General features: G+C 42.0%; 1 protein-coding gene across 1 annotated transcript in view; it reads right to left on the bottom strand.

Annotated features, from left to right (window-relative positions):
- LOC311223493 (neural-cadherin) overlaps positions 1-15,000 on the bottom strand; it is a gene marked incomplete at both ends in the record, with an annotated part of 1,556,546 nt that overhangs the window by 793,479 nt on the left and 748,067 nt on the right. Inside the window, 1 exon segment of the mRNA XM_084308277.1 lies at positions 12,027-12,169. Coding sequence (XP_084164403.1) covers positions 12,027-12,169 — 143 coding nt within the window.

Genomic DNA, 15,000 nt, shown 5'->3' with positions numbered 1-15,000 from the left:
GTAGCCAGCTATGAGGTCACAGAGGTCTTTGGGAAGCATGTGCGCGCTTGTGACAGAACAGCAATGACAAGCCTGCACCGTGGACTGGACTGGTAATCTGGACATTTTCCAGGTGGACCGACGCGAGGGACAGTGAGCAGGAGGAGCCTGAGGTAGTGTGTGTGTGCCATGCCATGGTGATGATGTTGATAATAATATGAATGATAACGTTATTTGGTCATAGAGACTAAGCCCACGTTACTGTGAGTGACCTAGGTCCCTAAAATAAGCCGGTCAGCACTACTAACGGGACGCTGCCCCCTAGTGGCCGGCGGTAAACTCTTCAATATCATATCATCATCATATTTTGGTCATCGTGTGGTAAGGTAACTATTAGGATATATATGGTATGGATTACTTACTGTTATAACTTATTACTATCTGTGGTAGCTCTAGTCTCACCTACACAAATAGTTTTTGTGCTGTCCATTGAGCATGCACCTTCACGTGGTACTTCATGGTAGGCACATTAACTGTAGGTCAAACTCCCCAAACAAACAAGCACACCATTGATTTAATTGCCATATAAATCAAATATTTATCTAACTATCTAAGATCTAACTATTACTCCTCTCTGAAGATGAATATAAAACAAAAAGGTGATCCATTAACTGTGTAAACCTTATGCAATATTCATCATTGATATTTGGATACTTGAAATCTGTATGAACTGAGTAGTTAGTATCAAATGAAATAAGATTGAACAGCTCCATGCATTAATTTAATAAACAACTATTTGCTCATTACCAGTATGGTATTGTTTAAATTGTACAGCTTTTTGCACATCTTTGTCAGGGAATTCCAACAATTCTGGACCTGAATGTACCAGTACATTTTGGTGCACTCTTTAGGCCACTCACCTGTAAGTGCCCCCACGTCCTGTAAATGACTTTGTGAGTGACTGACCTTAAGTTGATCTCTAGATAATGGCTAGCCAGTTGCGTAAGAAAGTGTGTATAAAAAAAAAAAAATTGACCTCCCTAATTTCTAAACCCTGGCTACGGCTCTGACTGCCATGATACTTGTATAGCCATGGGACCACTGTTGTGCTTAATTGGTACCACGGTATATAATACCAATTAAACCACGTCATGTTTTGGTCATGAGGGTATTGACCATAACATTTATGGAAATACCATGGTACATTTTTTGGAAATCCCTAGATGCTTTTTGTAGGGGAAATATCACCTTTTTTGATACCTGTATAAGTGAAGTAGCGCTCCTAAAATGTCCTTGTTTTCTCTATAGAATGATTAATAAGTATTGAGATGACTGACACATGAATTGTACAGAAATGTGTGCACCTTAAAATTAAGAAGGTGCTCTAATGTTTTGGTCACTGAAGTCTACTTATACACCCCCCGACACTCCACTAACCGCCTCGGCCAGTCCCCCATCAGGCTGCCAGCAGCTGGAGAACTAACGGTGGCAGAACTTGAGAACTATTAGAAATGTCTTAAAGGAACACGCCAACATTTTGGGAAATTAGCTTATTGTCTTCTCCAGAGAGAGACAAGAAGCTAGATGCCCGTTTCCTCTATGTGCGTTCAGTAGAAAGCGATCTGGCTGCACGTTAGCCTAGCTTAGCACAATGAATGGAAGCGGACATGATGGTTAGCCTTCGGGCGAGGTGTTAGTTGGACAATGCCTAGGCTAACTGGTCATGTCTGCTTCCATTCATTGTGCTAAGCTAGGCTAACGTGCAGCCAGATAGTTGGCATGTTCCTTTAACCACTTAGGGCTAGATCCACAAAGAATGGATTGCACGGAGCAAGTTGCACCCTATCTTACAATTCATTATGAATTGAAAATGGGGGACCCTGATGTAAACAAGATGAAAGTCTTTCTCTGGTCTGCATCCCCTTAACAATTGTGTGCATTGAGCCGTACTGTATTGTACCCATTCTGCAATCTGTTAATACAATTTTCATTCAATCAATTCAATCTGCACAGTGATTGATTGAATGAAAATGTTATTAACAGATTGTGGAATGGGTACGTGGATGGCCCCGAATGAGTTAACATAGAAAGGAATGATCACACTGTAAAAAAAACAAGACTAAACAGCATTAACATAGAATGGAATGATCACACTGTAAAAAACAAGACTAAACAGCATTAACAGAATGGAGTGATTGCACTATAAGAAACAAGGTGACAGTACTATCAAATCTTCCTGGACTTTTACTTTTACTTACTTAAATCGACAATTTTTACTGTACACTTACTGTATATTTTATATTAGAATGTACAGTATATGTGACTCTGTGTGGTGTAGGCCGACTTGTGACGGCGAGTTAGTTTCCTCAGAAATCCCGAGAAATATCACGCACTTCAGAAATATGTAAAAATCGAGATATTGCTTTTTTGACTGCTTTGAAATGTTCTTTCTCTGTTCCCTTATTTGCAAAACTTAATACAACTTGTAAATTAGTTAATTATTGTTATATTGTCCGACAGTATGTGTCCCCAATGCTCCCAGATAAGACTACAGCGCCGGGCTGCTCTTAATGCTTGGGCTGTGGTCTGGCGTGTGCGTGTTATTCATTCATTCATTACAGGTACTTGAGAGAGGTGTTGAAGCACACACTGCTCTGCTTTCATCATAGCAGAGAGAACGAAACATTCGAATGCATGCATGTAACATTAAGTTACACTTATATATTAACGATATAGCAACTTAACTTGTGTTCCGCGGGGAAAAGACACCTCTCAATATAGGTCTATATTATTTACGCAAGTCGGCCGTTCTGTCCCAGACATTAAACAGTCCGTTATAAATCACATTTAAAATGTCACAAATTTTATGAGCGAACGATTTAATGCTACCTAATGTCATAATAAAGTAATTTAATCGACTACAGTTTACTACTGTTTTCACTGACGCCAACCTGGTAGCTGGATATGGATTTTGACTATACCTTGTGACCGGTAGACTAGACTAGAGCAGCTAGTCACAGCAGTAGCGATGACGTTAACGTTACTTGACGATTCACTCGCCATTTGCAGTGGTCGTTGCATAGTGTTTAATTGCACTGAGTTTTTCTCCACTTGCTCACGCCCTTGCCATAAAGGGGGGGGGGTTAATATTGACAAGGCTTGACAACAGAGGTTCAAAGATAACTTCACATTTATTTCTTTATATCGCTTTATCCATCGGGGCTGCTCCCGTTTGCGACTCTGTGTGTTGACAATCATGGTGTGACGAAAGTCTTTCTCTGGTCTGCATCCCCTTAACAATTGTGTGTATTGAGCTGTACTGTCTTGTACCCATTCTGCAATCTGTTAATAAAATTGTCAATCAATCAATCAAAACCTGCACAAGCTGCTGCGCTAAAAGAATACAACGGGGCTCTATGGAGAAACCACGACACTCTCCTGACTAAAAGTTGTTTCAAACGAAAACGGCTGGATGTCATTTTGCCAAATCACCATGGCTGTGAGTGTGAGTCTTTCACCTTTTACATATCTAGCTTTGGCATGGATTAATTGTTTCGATCGCTAGGATGGCTAACAAATGCAAATATATTGTAGTCTGCCCCATTGTTCTGACCAGCTCACGCACACTGAGAGTCTGACGTTGTGACGTATACAGCGAACAGGTCTATAACCCCCTGCTCTGTCCCTTCCCTGTCTCATTATGTATTGTTAAACATGGCATAGCTAGCCTTCATTAAAGCAACAATAGCATGTTGCTGTCCATTTCCATTACACTGTTGTATCTGTATTTGTTTCAATTACGGATGTTTTTCCTGCACTTCCTTGCATTTTCTCTCGTATCTTAAGCCCACTGCAACATAGAGAATCTGACTACGATAGATCTCAACACCGTTGGTAAGCAGCAAATAGGTCTAAGGTTCCGAAAATTTGAACTATCCCTTTGATATGTGTTCATAACAACATACTGTATGTATTTAACATATTTGCAACACTGATCAGTTTGGAGACAACATATGTTACATGTAGTCATTTAGCTGACACTTCTATCCAAAGAGACTTACAAGTTCTGTACAACAAGTCAACAGGAAGGGTACTACACTGGCAGCTAAGGGTAAGTAACATTGTCCGTCAAACAGTGTCGAACTTGAGTGCTACATTCTTGAGTGCAGAGTAGTATGGACATAATATAGCATAGTAGGTAGTACTATATGCACAGTAGATTACTTAGTAGCAAAGTGCATAATAGTAAAGTAATTTTTTTGTGTGTTTCAGCTGTCCTGACTGTGATGGTTTCAGCTATCCAGACTGTGATGGTTCCAGCTGTCCTGACTGTGATGGTTCCATCTGTCCAGACTGTGATGGTTCCAGCTGTCCTGGGCCCTGTTTCTTGTACCTGGATAACTGAGTTAGCCGGATAACTTTAACTGGATAACTGAGTTAGCCGGACTTTCCGGTTCCATGTACGTGGATTTTCCAAATCACCATGACAACAGATCCAAAAGTTTGAGCCTGGTCGAAAGCAGAGTTCAAGTTCAAGTTAGCCGGATCACGCAGAGCCACGCCCCCGCAAAGAAAGTGACAGCTCGTTTCCTGAAACTATTCCCACAGTCTACGATCTGCATTATACCATTCTGAATTACGTTTTTGTGCTCCATTCTTCCAGAGGGGGCTTTTGAAATGTAAAATAGACCCAAAATGCTGATACTAAATTCACTTTGTCCTAAATAATGCACGTTATATATACCGTGGCGACGGTGGCGCTCGCTCGTGCGATGTACACATTATGTGGTTATTTTAATTGTAACTGGGATTAAGATGTCTGATGAGATGCGCTGTTTGACGGATTTGAGAAATTGAATGAGCCGTTGACGTCACATTAATGAATGAGGATAAAGAGATAAACTTCATTCAAAACAAAGGATATTCTAAACACGGGTCTCTCGTTCATTAATGTATAAACAATGTATTTATCCCATCTGGCACAGTGGTGCAGCGGTAGTGCTCAAGCCTGCCAACCCAGTGACCGGGGTTCAAAACCCGGTGTTTCCAATATGATTTTTTTGAATATAATATTAATGATTATACGCCAAAGTAGCCTGGTTTTAAGTTAAAATATTATAAATCTACATGCATTGAGGATGTCATTATTTATATAGCTCTCAACGTGCACCAAATTGAATTATTCCTATATTGCAAAAAGAAGGAGACGACTAGGGTCTCGAACCCCGGTCGTCTGTGTGAAAGTCAAAAGAACAACCCGTTAGACCACATTGGAGATAAGTTAAAGATTGACTATACATCAATCAATCGGTAAGAGAGCCGTATCGTAATTCTGTATAACAGTTAACTAATTATTTTCGCTAGCAAGATCTCATTTGATTATTCAATCCAGCAGGCAAGTTTAAAGAAATATAATCTGATTGATTGAGGTAATGAGGGACTTAAAATTAGCCTATAGATAACGCATTTAACTTGTCGGCGAGGCGATTGAGCCGTATTGCAATCTGTCAATAAAGTCTTAAATCAATTAATCAATCAATGCCGTTAGAGAATCAGGATCTCTGCCATCGATACGTGCTGGCTTTTCACCTAAAGCGGCCGCGCGCATTTAGCCTGAGTCGCAAGTCTGGCTTGAGTTAACGAGACTGAATCCACCTTCGTGGAACAGGAAAATCCCGGCTTCAAACATCGGGTTAACTGAAGCTGGATAATGACATCTTGATCGACTTAGTTGAACCTCGTACAAGAAACAGGGCCCTGACTGTGATGGTTTCAGCTATCCAGACTGTGATGGTTCCAGCTGTCCAGACTGTGATGGTTTCAGCTGTCCAGACTGTGATGGTTTTAGCTGTCCTGACTGTGATGGTTTCAGCTGTCCTGACTGTGATGGTTTCAGCTATCCTGACTGTGATGGTTCCAGCTGTCCTGACTGTGATGGTTTCAGCTATCCTGACTGTGATGGTTCCAGCTGTCCTGACTGTGATGGTTTCAGCTATCCAGACTGTGATGGTTCCAGCTGTCCTGACTGTGATGGTTTCAGCTATCCAGACTGTGATGGTTCCAGCTGTCCAGACTGTGATGGTTTCAGCTATCCAGACTGTGATGGTTTCAGCTGTCCAGACTGTGATGGTTCCAGCTGTCCAGACTGTGATGGTTCCAGCTGTCCAGACTGTGATGGTTCCAGCTGTCCAGACTGTGATGGTTCCAGCTGTCCTGACTGTGATGGTTTCAGCTGTGATGGTTTCAGCTGTCCAGACTGTGATGGTTCCAGCTGTCCAGACTGTGATGGTTCCAGCTGTCCAGACTGTGATGGTTTCAGCTGTCCAGACTGTGATGGTTTCAGCTGTCCAGTCTGTGATGGTTCCAGCTGTCCAGACTGTGATGGTTCCAGCTGTCCAGACTGTGATGGTTCCAGCTGTCCAGACTGTGATGGTTTCAGCTGTCCAGACTGTGATGGTTTCAGCTATCCTGACTGTGATGCAGTGGTGGCTGCTGACCAAATTCTTTGGTGAAGCACAAATTATTATATTATATTATATATATATATATATATATATATATATATATATATATATATATATATATATATATATATATATATATATATATATATATATATATATATATATATATTATCCACTTTTTCTCCTTTTTCTCCCATCCCAATTCCGTGTATCCAATTCTCCCCTGCCCTGTCTTGAACGTTGCTCGACTATGCCCCCCACTGGTCGGTTGTAGAGAGGATAGAAGCCTTGCATCACGTGTTCCCTCTGGCAGACGAGGAGGCAGCCTGTCACATGTGTTCGCCTGCCAGCGTGGACTCTCATTGGCGAGGTGTAACACATGGGAGGCTCACACTACCCTCGCCACTTCCTGTCTCTGCTGTGCAGGCGTCTCCCAACCGACCTGTAGGGGTCGCTGTCCACAACGTCCAATCCCCACCCATCGACTTCCACCCGCTGACTCTGCCAAATGAGCGCAATCTCCGCTACGCCACCCAGCCGCCTATTCAATTATATTTTTTAAACATCCCCCAATGTGTGCGTCAGTGGTGGCTGGTGAGTTAAACAATTGGGGAGGACGGGAGAGATAAAAAATTATTTAATAAAGAAGTACAGACACACAGTGTGGTTATGAAGTGTAGCGGTGGTCAGCCCAATATAATCTAAATGTAAATGTTACAGTGGTGTATCGGGCGCCAGACAGGCTAAAACCTGTCAATAAATTAAGTAAGCTAAATTAAAGCTTACTGTTGTTACCGGCTAGCTCCAGGTAACCTTCACTACAAAAAAAAGCATGTGATAAGGTTTGAAATATTGAAATAAGAAGCAGGCAAACAGTATTCAGGTAAATAATATATACTGTATTCAAAATAATCAAGTGCAAGACAGATACATAGAATACAAGTGAAAAGGGGTAATGAGTCAAATAAATAAACAGTCCAGATTGGGGATTGGGTGTGTGCTCAGTGAGTGTGTGTGTGTGTGTGTGTGTGGGGGTAGCAGGCTGGGGTAGGCTGAAGTGGTGGCTGAGGACAGCTTGGAGATTGGTAGGGGGAAGCTGGGAGAACAGGGACACTGGAGATCTTGAGTGAAGGTGGTCAAGTCCGGGATAGTTGGTGGTTTGAAGAGACGCTTCATGGAAGGGGTTAACTTGCCAGCACTGGTGTCCTCTCTTTACAGGTGATACTCTCTTTGATCGGCCATGTTGTAGGCCACAGGATACATGAGGAGTCTGTCATTGTTTCCTCCAAATCGACTTGTTCTTTGCCTTCTTAACTCACATCTTCTTCTCAGTATTTTCCTTGCTCTCACTTCACTCCTCTCTCCTGCTCTGCGTCCTTGCTCTGCTCCACTTGCTCTGCTTCACTCTGCTCTGCTCCCCATGCTGCAATCAACTCAGCCTAGTCCTATATGGCAATTAGACTGCCTGCCTTAAAGGGGCAGTGCCAATAGGCTACTCTGCTACAGAAGACAGCAGACAGACACTACAGTTAAAGACAACAGGCACTAGTAGTAAATACCTTGGAGTAACTCTTGACACACACGCCTCACTTACAAACATCACATCAATAGCTTAGTCAAGAAGGCAAATCAAAAACGATTTGTTTACAGCAAGATCAGACCATTTCTCACCATCACTGTTTCAAACACATATCTACATGCAATTTTTCTTATAAAATTCACGGTACATTCCCACCCTGGACTCACCACTGTACTGCACTCTCAGTCACACTCCTGCAACAAACAGCAGTCTTTTGTGATCTTTAAATCGATCCTTGATTTTTTTGCGTGAGGATGCTGTCGAAATCCACTAAACATTGTTCTGTTGATGCTGGACAAACGTTCCATTTTCAGGACTGTCTGAGTCCGACAGGTGGTCAGTCACCCAAGCGATTCGACACAACAGCATTGCCAAAGCAGTGAAAGCACTCACAGTGTTACTGACTGTGATGGTTTCAGCTGCAGGCCTTACTGTGATGGTTTCAGCTGTCCATACTGTGATGGTTTCAGCTGTCCTGACTGTGATGGTTTCAGCTGTCCTGACTGTGATGGTTTCAGGTGGTCGGAAGTTCACTCCGCCATTGTGAAGCGAGGAATAGCCTGTTTCGGGGGGCGGAAATTTATGTAAGGGTCGAATGCATATGGAATTAGTTCTTGCACACAGTGTTCTATTTCAGATTGCTTCTGGCATCGCAAAGTAGGACTCAAGTCGCGGCGTGACTGGAGAACTGCGATGGCATTTTGTAACAAGGGAAGCAGACACTGTCGAGGGGAAAAAAACAGCACTCTCCTCATCTATCCCCTGATTGGACTGACGCTATACTGAATAACCCTGTCTGGATGTATAACCTCAGCCAGAAACTCAGCAGAGCACACCAAATTATTCTCTCTTCTTTCTAGACTGCCGGTATTAACCACCATATACCAGGCTTTCAAGCAGTGCCGGGGAAATCTGGCCTGGCATCTCACAGCATAGGTTGGGGGAGAAGGTCCTACAGTCACTCAGACATTTTCTAAACCACTAAACTAAAATAGTTTAGTTTAAATGCCAGAAAGGAACCCTTGGTTATTGCCACACAACCAGGTTGGTGGTATTTGTGATCGGTATAGAGTGTATTGAAGCTAATGACTAATGAAAGGTTACACATAGTTACACATTATTTATAATAATGTTTTTTTTTTGTATTTTATTTTTTTATTATTTTTTAAACAAACACATAAACAAACATGACAACACACGATAAGATATACAAGCATTAGTTGTCAGTGCACATCCAATGAGATCACATTTTAGTTAATTGTCTTATATAGGATATACCCTTAATACCTGATATCTAAAAACCTACACACATATGCTCCAGCTCGTACCCCCCCGCCCCCCCCCCCCCCCCCCCCCCCCCTTCCGGACCCTTTCGGCACATTTTTTCCGGTTGGAACCATCGTGATGCTATCAGCTTTTTAGCCACTGTGATACCTGATAAATCCAATCTCTTTAGCTGTGGATGTACTGCACACTCAAAAACATCATTCAGCAGTAGTACAGAGGGGTGTACAGGTATATTCCAAGTTAAGAGATTTGATAGTTGCTGGGTCACCTCTTTCCAGAATATCTTAACTGGTGGGCAGTCCCAGTACATGTGCATAAATGTCCCCTCGTCCCCATTTGTACATAAGGAGCATTTGGAGTCTTGTATAAGACCCATTTTTTTCAGTCTTATAGGAGTCAAGTATGTCCTGTGAATATAGTTAAGATTGATTTGTTGATGGTCCGGGTTCCTTGATGTGAATCGAATATTTGCCCAGGCTTCTTGCCAATCAAAATCACTTTCCAGGTCTGGTATATCCCTCCTCCAGATGGAGTCTAGGTGGAGGGTTTCATATGAGGACGTTAGTAATTGATGATAAAAATCTGAAACAAAACCTCTTGATGTCTCTCTTTCATAGAAGAATTTGTGGTATCTGTGGTGTACAATTGGTATATTTAATGGAACACCGTGAGCCTTCAAACATGCCAATAACTGTGCGTAAAAGTAATTTGTGGACTTGGTGTATGCCTTGCTTTTCCCATCTAGGGAATCTTATAGGTTGTTTTCCTATCCAGAGTGCATTGTTATTGAATAAGGGAGTATGATTATGCCATTTATGTAGGGTATAATATTTTTTTTGTGTTTCGCGCCATATCCGGATTGCATGAGTGATTATGGGGCCAAATTTCTGTTTGCATTGCTTAATTGGTAATTTGGTGTATACTATGCCCTTCAGCTTATGTGGAGCTACTATATTTTCTTCTAAATTTATCCAGGATACTAATGCTTGGGGATCAAACCATGTTGTTAGTGGTCTTAAAGTGTACGCCTTAAAGTAGTGGTAGAAATCTGGAAATGCCATACCTCTGTCTGCTTTGTTTCTCTGTGCGGTGGATCTTTTTATATGTGGTGGTTTGTTATTCCAAATAAATTTGTATGTGGAGGAGTGTAATTCTTTCCAGTAACCCTTTGGAGGGGGTAACGGTAGCATTGAGCTGAAGAAGTTGATTCTAGGTAGGACGTCCATCTTGATTATTGATATACGTGCCTGTACTGAGTTTTTAAGTTTCGACCACCTGACAAGGTCGTATTTGATTTTGTTTTGGATTTTTATGTAATTGTGCTTCACCGTTTGGCTTATGGTGGGGAATATCTCAACTCCCAAACATCTAAATTGTTTTACCATCTGTATCTCTTTTGGGAGGGTTATATTTCTTTTTGCAGGGGCGTTAAGTTGGAGGAAGGCCGACTTCGGCCAATTTATCCTAAATCCCGATAGATCTCCAAAGTCCTCAATCAGCTTGAGAAGATGAGGCAATGCTGTGTTGGGGTTTTGCATGAACAGTATTACGTCGTCCGCATATAAACTAATTTTGTGTTGTGTGCCCTTGATTTTGATTGGTTCTATGGATTGGGATTGTCTTATATATTGTGCTAAAGGCTCTAATGATAGATCGAATAGTCCGGGACTAAGAGGGCAACCCTGTCTGGCTGAGCGTGATACCGGAAAGATTTTGGAGATGATTGTATTGTTCTGTGCTGTTCTGTGTTGTTCTGTGTTGTTCTGTGTGGTTCTATTCTGTGTTGGTCTGTGTTGTTATGTGTTGTTCTGTGCTGTTCTGTTCTGTGCTGTTCTGTTCTGTGCTGTTCTGTGTTGTTCTGTGTTGTTCTATTCTGTGTTGTTCTGTGCTGTGCTGTGTTGTGTTATTCTGTGTTGTCCTGTGTTGTTCTGTGATGTGTTGTTATATGTTGTTCTGTGTTGTTCAATGTTGTTCTGTGTTGTTATGTGATGTATTGTTATGTGATGTGTGGTTTTGTGATGTGTTGTTCTGTGTTGTGTTGTTCTGTGTAGTTCTGTGTTGTGTTGTTCTGTGCTGTTCTGTGTTGTTCTGTGTTGTTCTGTACTGTGTTGTTCTGTGTTGTGTTGTTCTGTGCTGTGTTGTGCTGTGTTATTCTGTGCTGTGTTGTGCTGTGTTGTTCTGTCCTGTTATTATGTGCTATGTTGTTCTGTGCTGTGTTGTTATGTGCTGTGCTGTATTGTATTGCATTGTATTGCATTTTGCATTGTATTGTATTGTGTTATATTGTATTGTATTGCATTGCATTACATTGCATTGCATTGTATTGTATTGTATTGTATTGTATTGTATTGTATTGTATTGTATTGTATTGTATTGTATTGTATTGTATTGTATTGTATTGCATTGTATTGTATTGTGTTGTATTGGAGCATCCTTGGCATGAGGGACTATGACAACCCTAGAGTTAGAGAGCAACATGAGGGAGAATTAATCGGGACATAAATGGTTAACAGAAGGAGGAAAAGAAGAGAGGAGGTAGAGAATATACAGAGAGGGGAGTGGGGGGGAGAGAGAGAGAGAGAGAGAGATAGAGAGAGAGAGAGAGAGAGAGCGAGAGAGAGAGAGAGAGAGAGAGAGAGAGAGAGAGAGAGAGAGAGAGAGAGAGAGAGAGAGAGAGAGAGAGAGAGAGAGAGAATAATTAAAACAACACGTCTAACCTTTCTGGCTATCGATGACAAAGTTGCCCTCTTCGTTGCCCGTGGTGATTCTATATGTGATGCCATCTCCATCGGGATCCTTAGCCAGCACCGTGGCAACCAGAGTGTTAGGCCCCGCATCCTCCGACACAAACGTACGGTACCTGCCAACACATACACACACACGTAAATGTGAATACGCAATACTGAACACACTACATTATGTGCTATTTTATATGTGCAGCCAGTAACACACACACACACACGGCTGCTAGTCAACCACACAGCACAAGTCTACTTCACATACAGTCAACACAACAACGTGTACATGTGTGAATGCCATATATATATTATATATATATATATATATATATATATATATATATATATATATATATATATATATATATATATATATATATATATATATATATATATATATATGCATAGATCACACTAGCATGTGGTTGACAGATCTGTGTGTCTGCTGGTGGCAGGTAACAGAACACAACTTCCAAGGCGGAAGAACGCTGTTAGGAATACTTTGCTGCATCTGTAGTTATCACCAGTAATAAATCAGAGTGATACAGCATTTAGCATATAATGACTTAAGGGTGGTAACAGCAGCATGTTTATATATTATGTCACCATAATCCAAGATAGACAGTAATACCGTTTCAACAATTAATATTTTACTAAACATGGAAAAGCAAGTTATATTTCTATAAAGAAAGCCACGTTTATCAGAGATCATGTCTATCAGAGAGGTAGTTATGGAACCATCTATAAGTATGAGGGACACATTGAATACTTATCAGGGAATGATCAACTGTATAAAAGGCTTTTGACAGGTCAATGAACAGAGCAGCACAATGCCTCTTTTCATCCACCACAGTCACAATATCAGATATGGCAACCTCCACCCTCCTCTCAGCCCTCTCAACCTCCAATCAACCTCCACCCTTCTCTCAGCCCTATCAACCTCCACCCTCCTCTCAGCCCTCTCAACCTCCAATCAACCTCCACCCTTCTCTCAGCCCTATCAACCTCCACCCTCCTCTCAGCTCTCTCAACGGCCTCCAGGCTCCACAACAGGGGGCAGCGACGGCTGCCAGACATTGATCTAGGTCTTATTGGAACCCAAGGAGGACAATACACTACCTAAAGCATACTGCACCTAGTTACACTGAATACTGGAATATATATTTCATATTTCATTTAGTTAGATTTAATTATAATTATATTGACCAAATTGTTTACCCCATGCTCAGTATGCTCAGTATATTCTTACTGTATTTATTTCTGTATATTTTATTTCATTTCATTTTATCTTGTTTTATTTTACTCTACTCTTATCCTAGGCAACTTGATTTGATTTGTGTTATTATTTGTGACCTGTCCTGTCTAAATGTTTAAATGTTGAGCGATTTGCAGTGTCTAATTTCCCACGGGATAATACAAGTATTTCTATTCTATTCTATTCTATTCTATTCTATTCTATTCTATTCTATTCTATTCTATTCTATAACCTCCACCCTCCTCTTAGCCCTCTCAACCTCCACCCTCCTCTCAGCCCTCTCAACCTACACCCTCCTCTCAGCCCTCTCAACCTCCACCCTCCTCTCAGCCCTCTCAACCTCCACCCTCCTCTCAGCCCTCTCAACCTACACCCTCCTCTCAGCCCTCTCAACCTACACCCTCCTCTCAGCCCTCTCAACCTCCACCCTCCTCTCAGCTCTCTCAATCTCCACCCTTCTCTCAGCCCTCTCAACCTCCACCCTCCTCTCAGCCCTCTCAACCTCCACCCTCCTCTCAGCCCTCTCAACCTCCACCCTTCTCTCAGCCCTCTCAACCTCCACCCTCCTCTCAGCCCTCTCAACCTACACCCTCCTCTCAACCCTCTCAATCTCCACCCTTCTCTCAGCCCTCTCAACCTCCACCCTTCTCTCAGCCCTCTCAACCGCCACCCTCCTCTCAACCCTCTCAATCTCCACCCTTCTCTCAGCCCTCTCAACCTCCAGCCTCCTTTCAGCCCTCTCAACCTCCTTTGAAAAGCTCTGTCCCCTCACCAAGAAGTCAGCTGTTCCACATCCAGACCATGGCTGATGGATGCAGTTAGAGAAGAAAGACAGAGCCTGAGAGCTGCAGAGAGGAAGTACAAAAATGCCTGCCTCACTGGTGACATCACTACCTATCATGACCTCTTGTTAGCTTTCTCCAAAAACAGCTACTGCCAAAGCCTTTCACCATAAGATTGAGGCCTCGGCTAAGAACCTCCACAAACCACACGCCAACATGTCCTCCCTCCTCACTTCCTCTCCCCACCGTCTTCCTCCAGGCCCAAGGTTTTCTTCAATAACTTTTTTTAAATGTATTTTTTTTTAATTATTTTTTTTACAAATGTAGCCTAGAGTAAAGACCATAACTCTGTCAAAACAGCAGTCAACATGTATATTTTCCGCACTACGTTTGTTTACCAATGATTTTAAGTGTTATTAGTGAAATATGAGTTAAAATAAAATTTTATTTATTTGTAAGGGCCGACAACACACGTTAATGTCCCCATGGACCGGACACGTCTTCTTTAAACAAGTCAAGAAGAAACATCACAATGAATCAAGAACAAAACAAAACCACCATGAAGTCCAAAAGATTTTGAATAAATAAAATAAATGAATGCAACACTCCCAGACACGCAAAGGTAAGGAAAAACTCACTAAAACCTAGCAATAGGGGAAAATGCACCACAGGCGATGTGGAGGAGAGCAACCTTAGAAGGGCCGTTCAAGGGGGGATCTCCCTTCTTAGATGTCGGTGATAGTCGTGTTGCAATAAAACATTTTATTGGATTTGATTTGATCTCTGTGAGGATGCTGATCATTGATCTCAGCTCAATAACAGTCAACTCCAATCTGTTCCACCAGGCTCTGGGTTAAACACCCCACTCTGTAACTGGATCATGGACTTGCTGGCAGGGCTCCCCCAGCTGATGATG

The sequence above is a fragment of the Notolepis coatsorum genome (assembly GCF_963971535.1).
Source record: "Notolepis coatsorum genome assembly, chromosome: 2".
Classification (NCBI taxonomy): domain Eukaryota; kingdom Metazoa; phylum Chordata; class Actinopteri; order Aulopiformes; family Paralepididae; genus Notolepis; species Notolepis coatsorum.
This window is presented reverse-complemented; position numbering and strand designations above follow the sequence as displayed.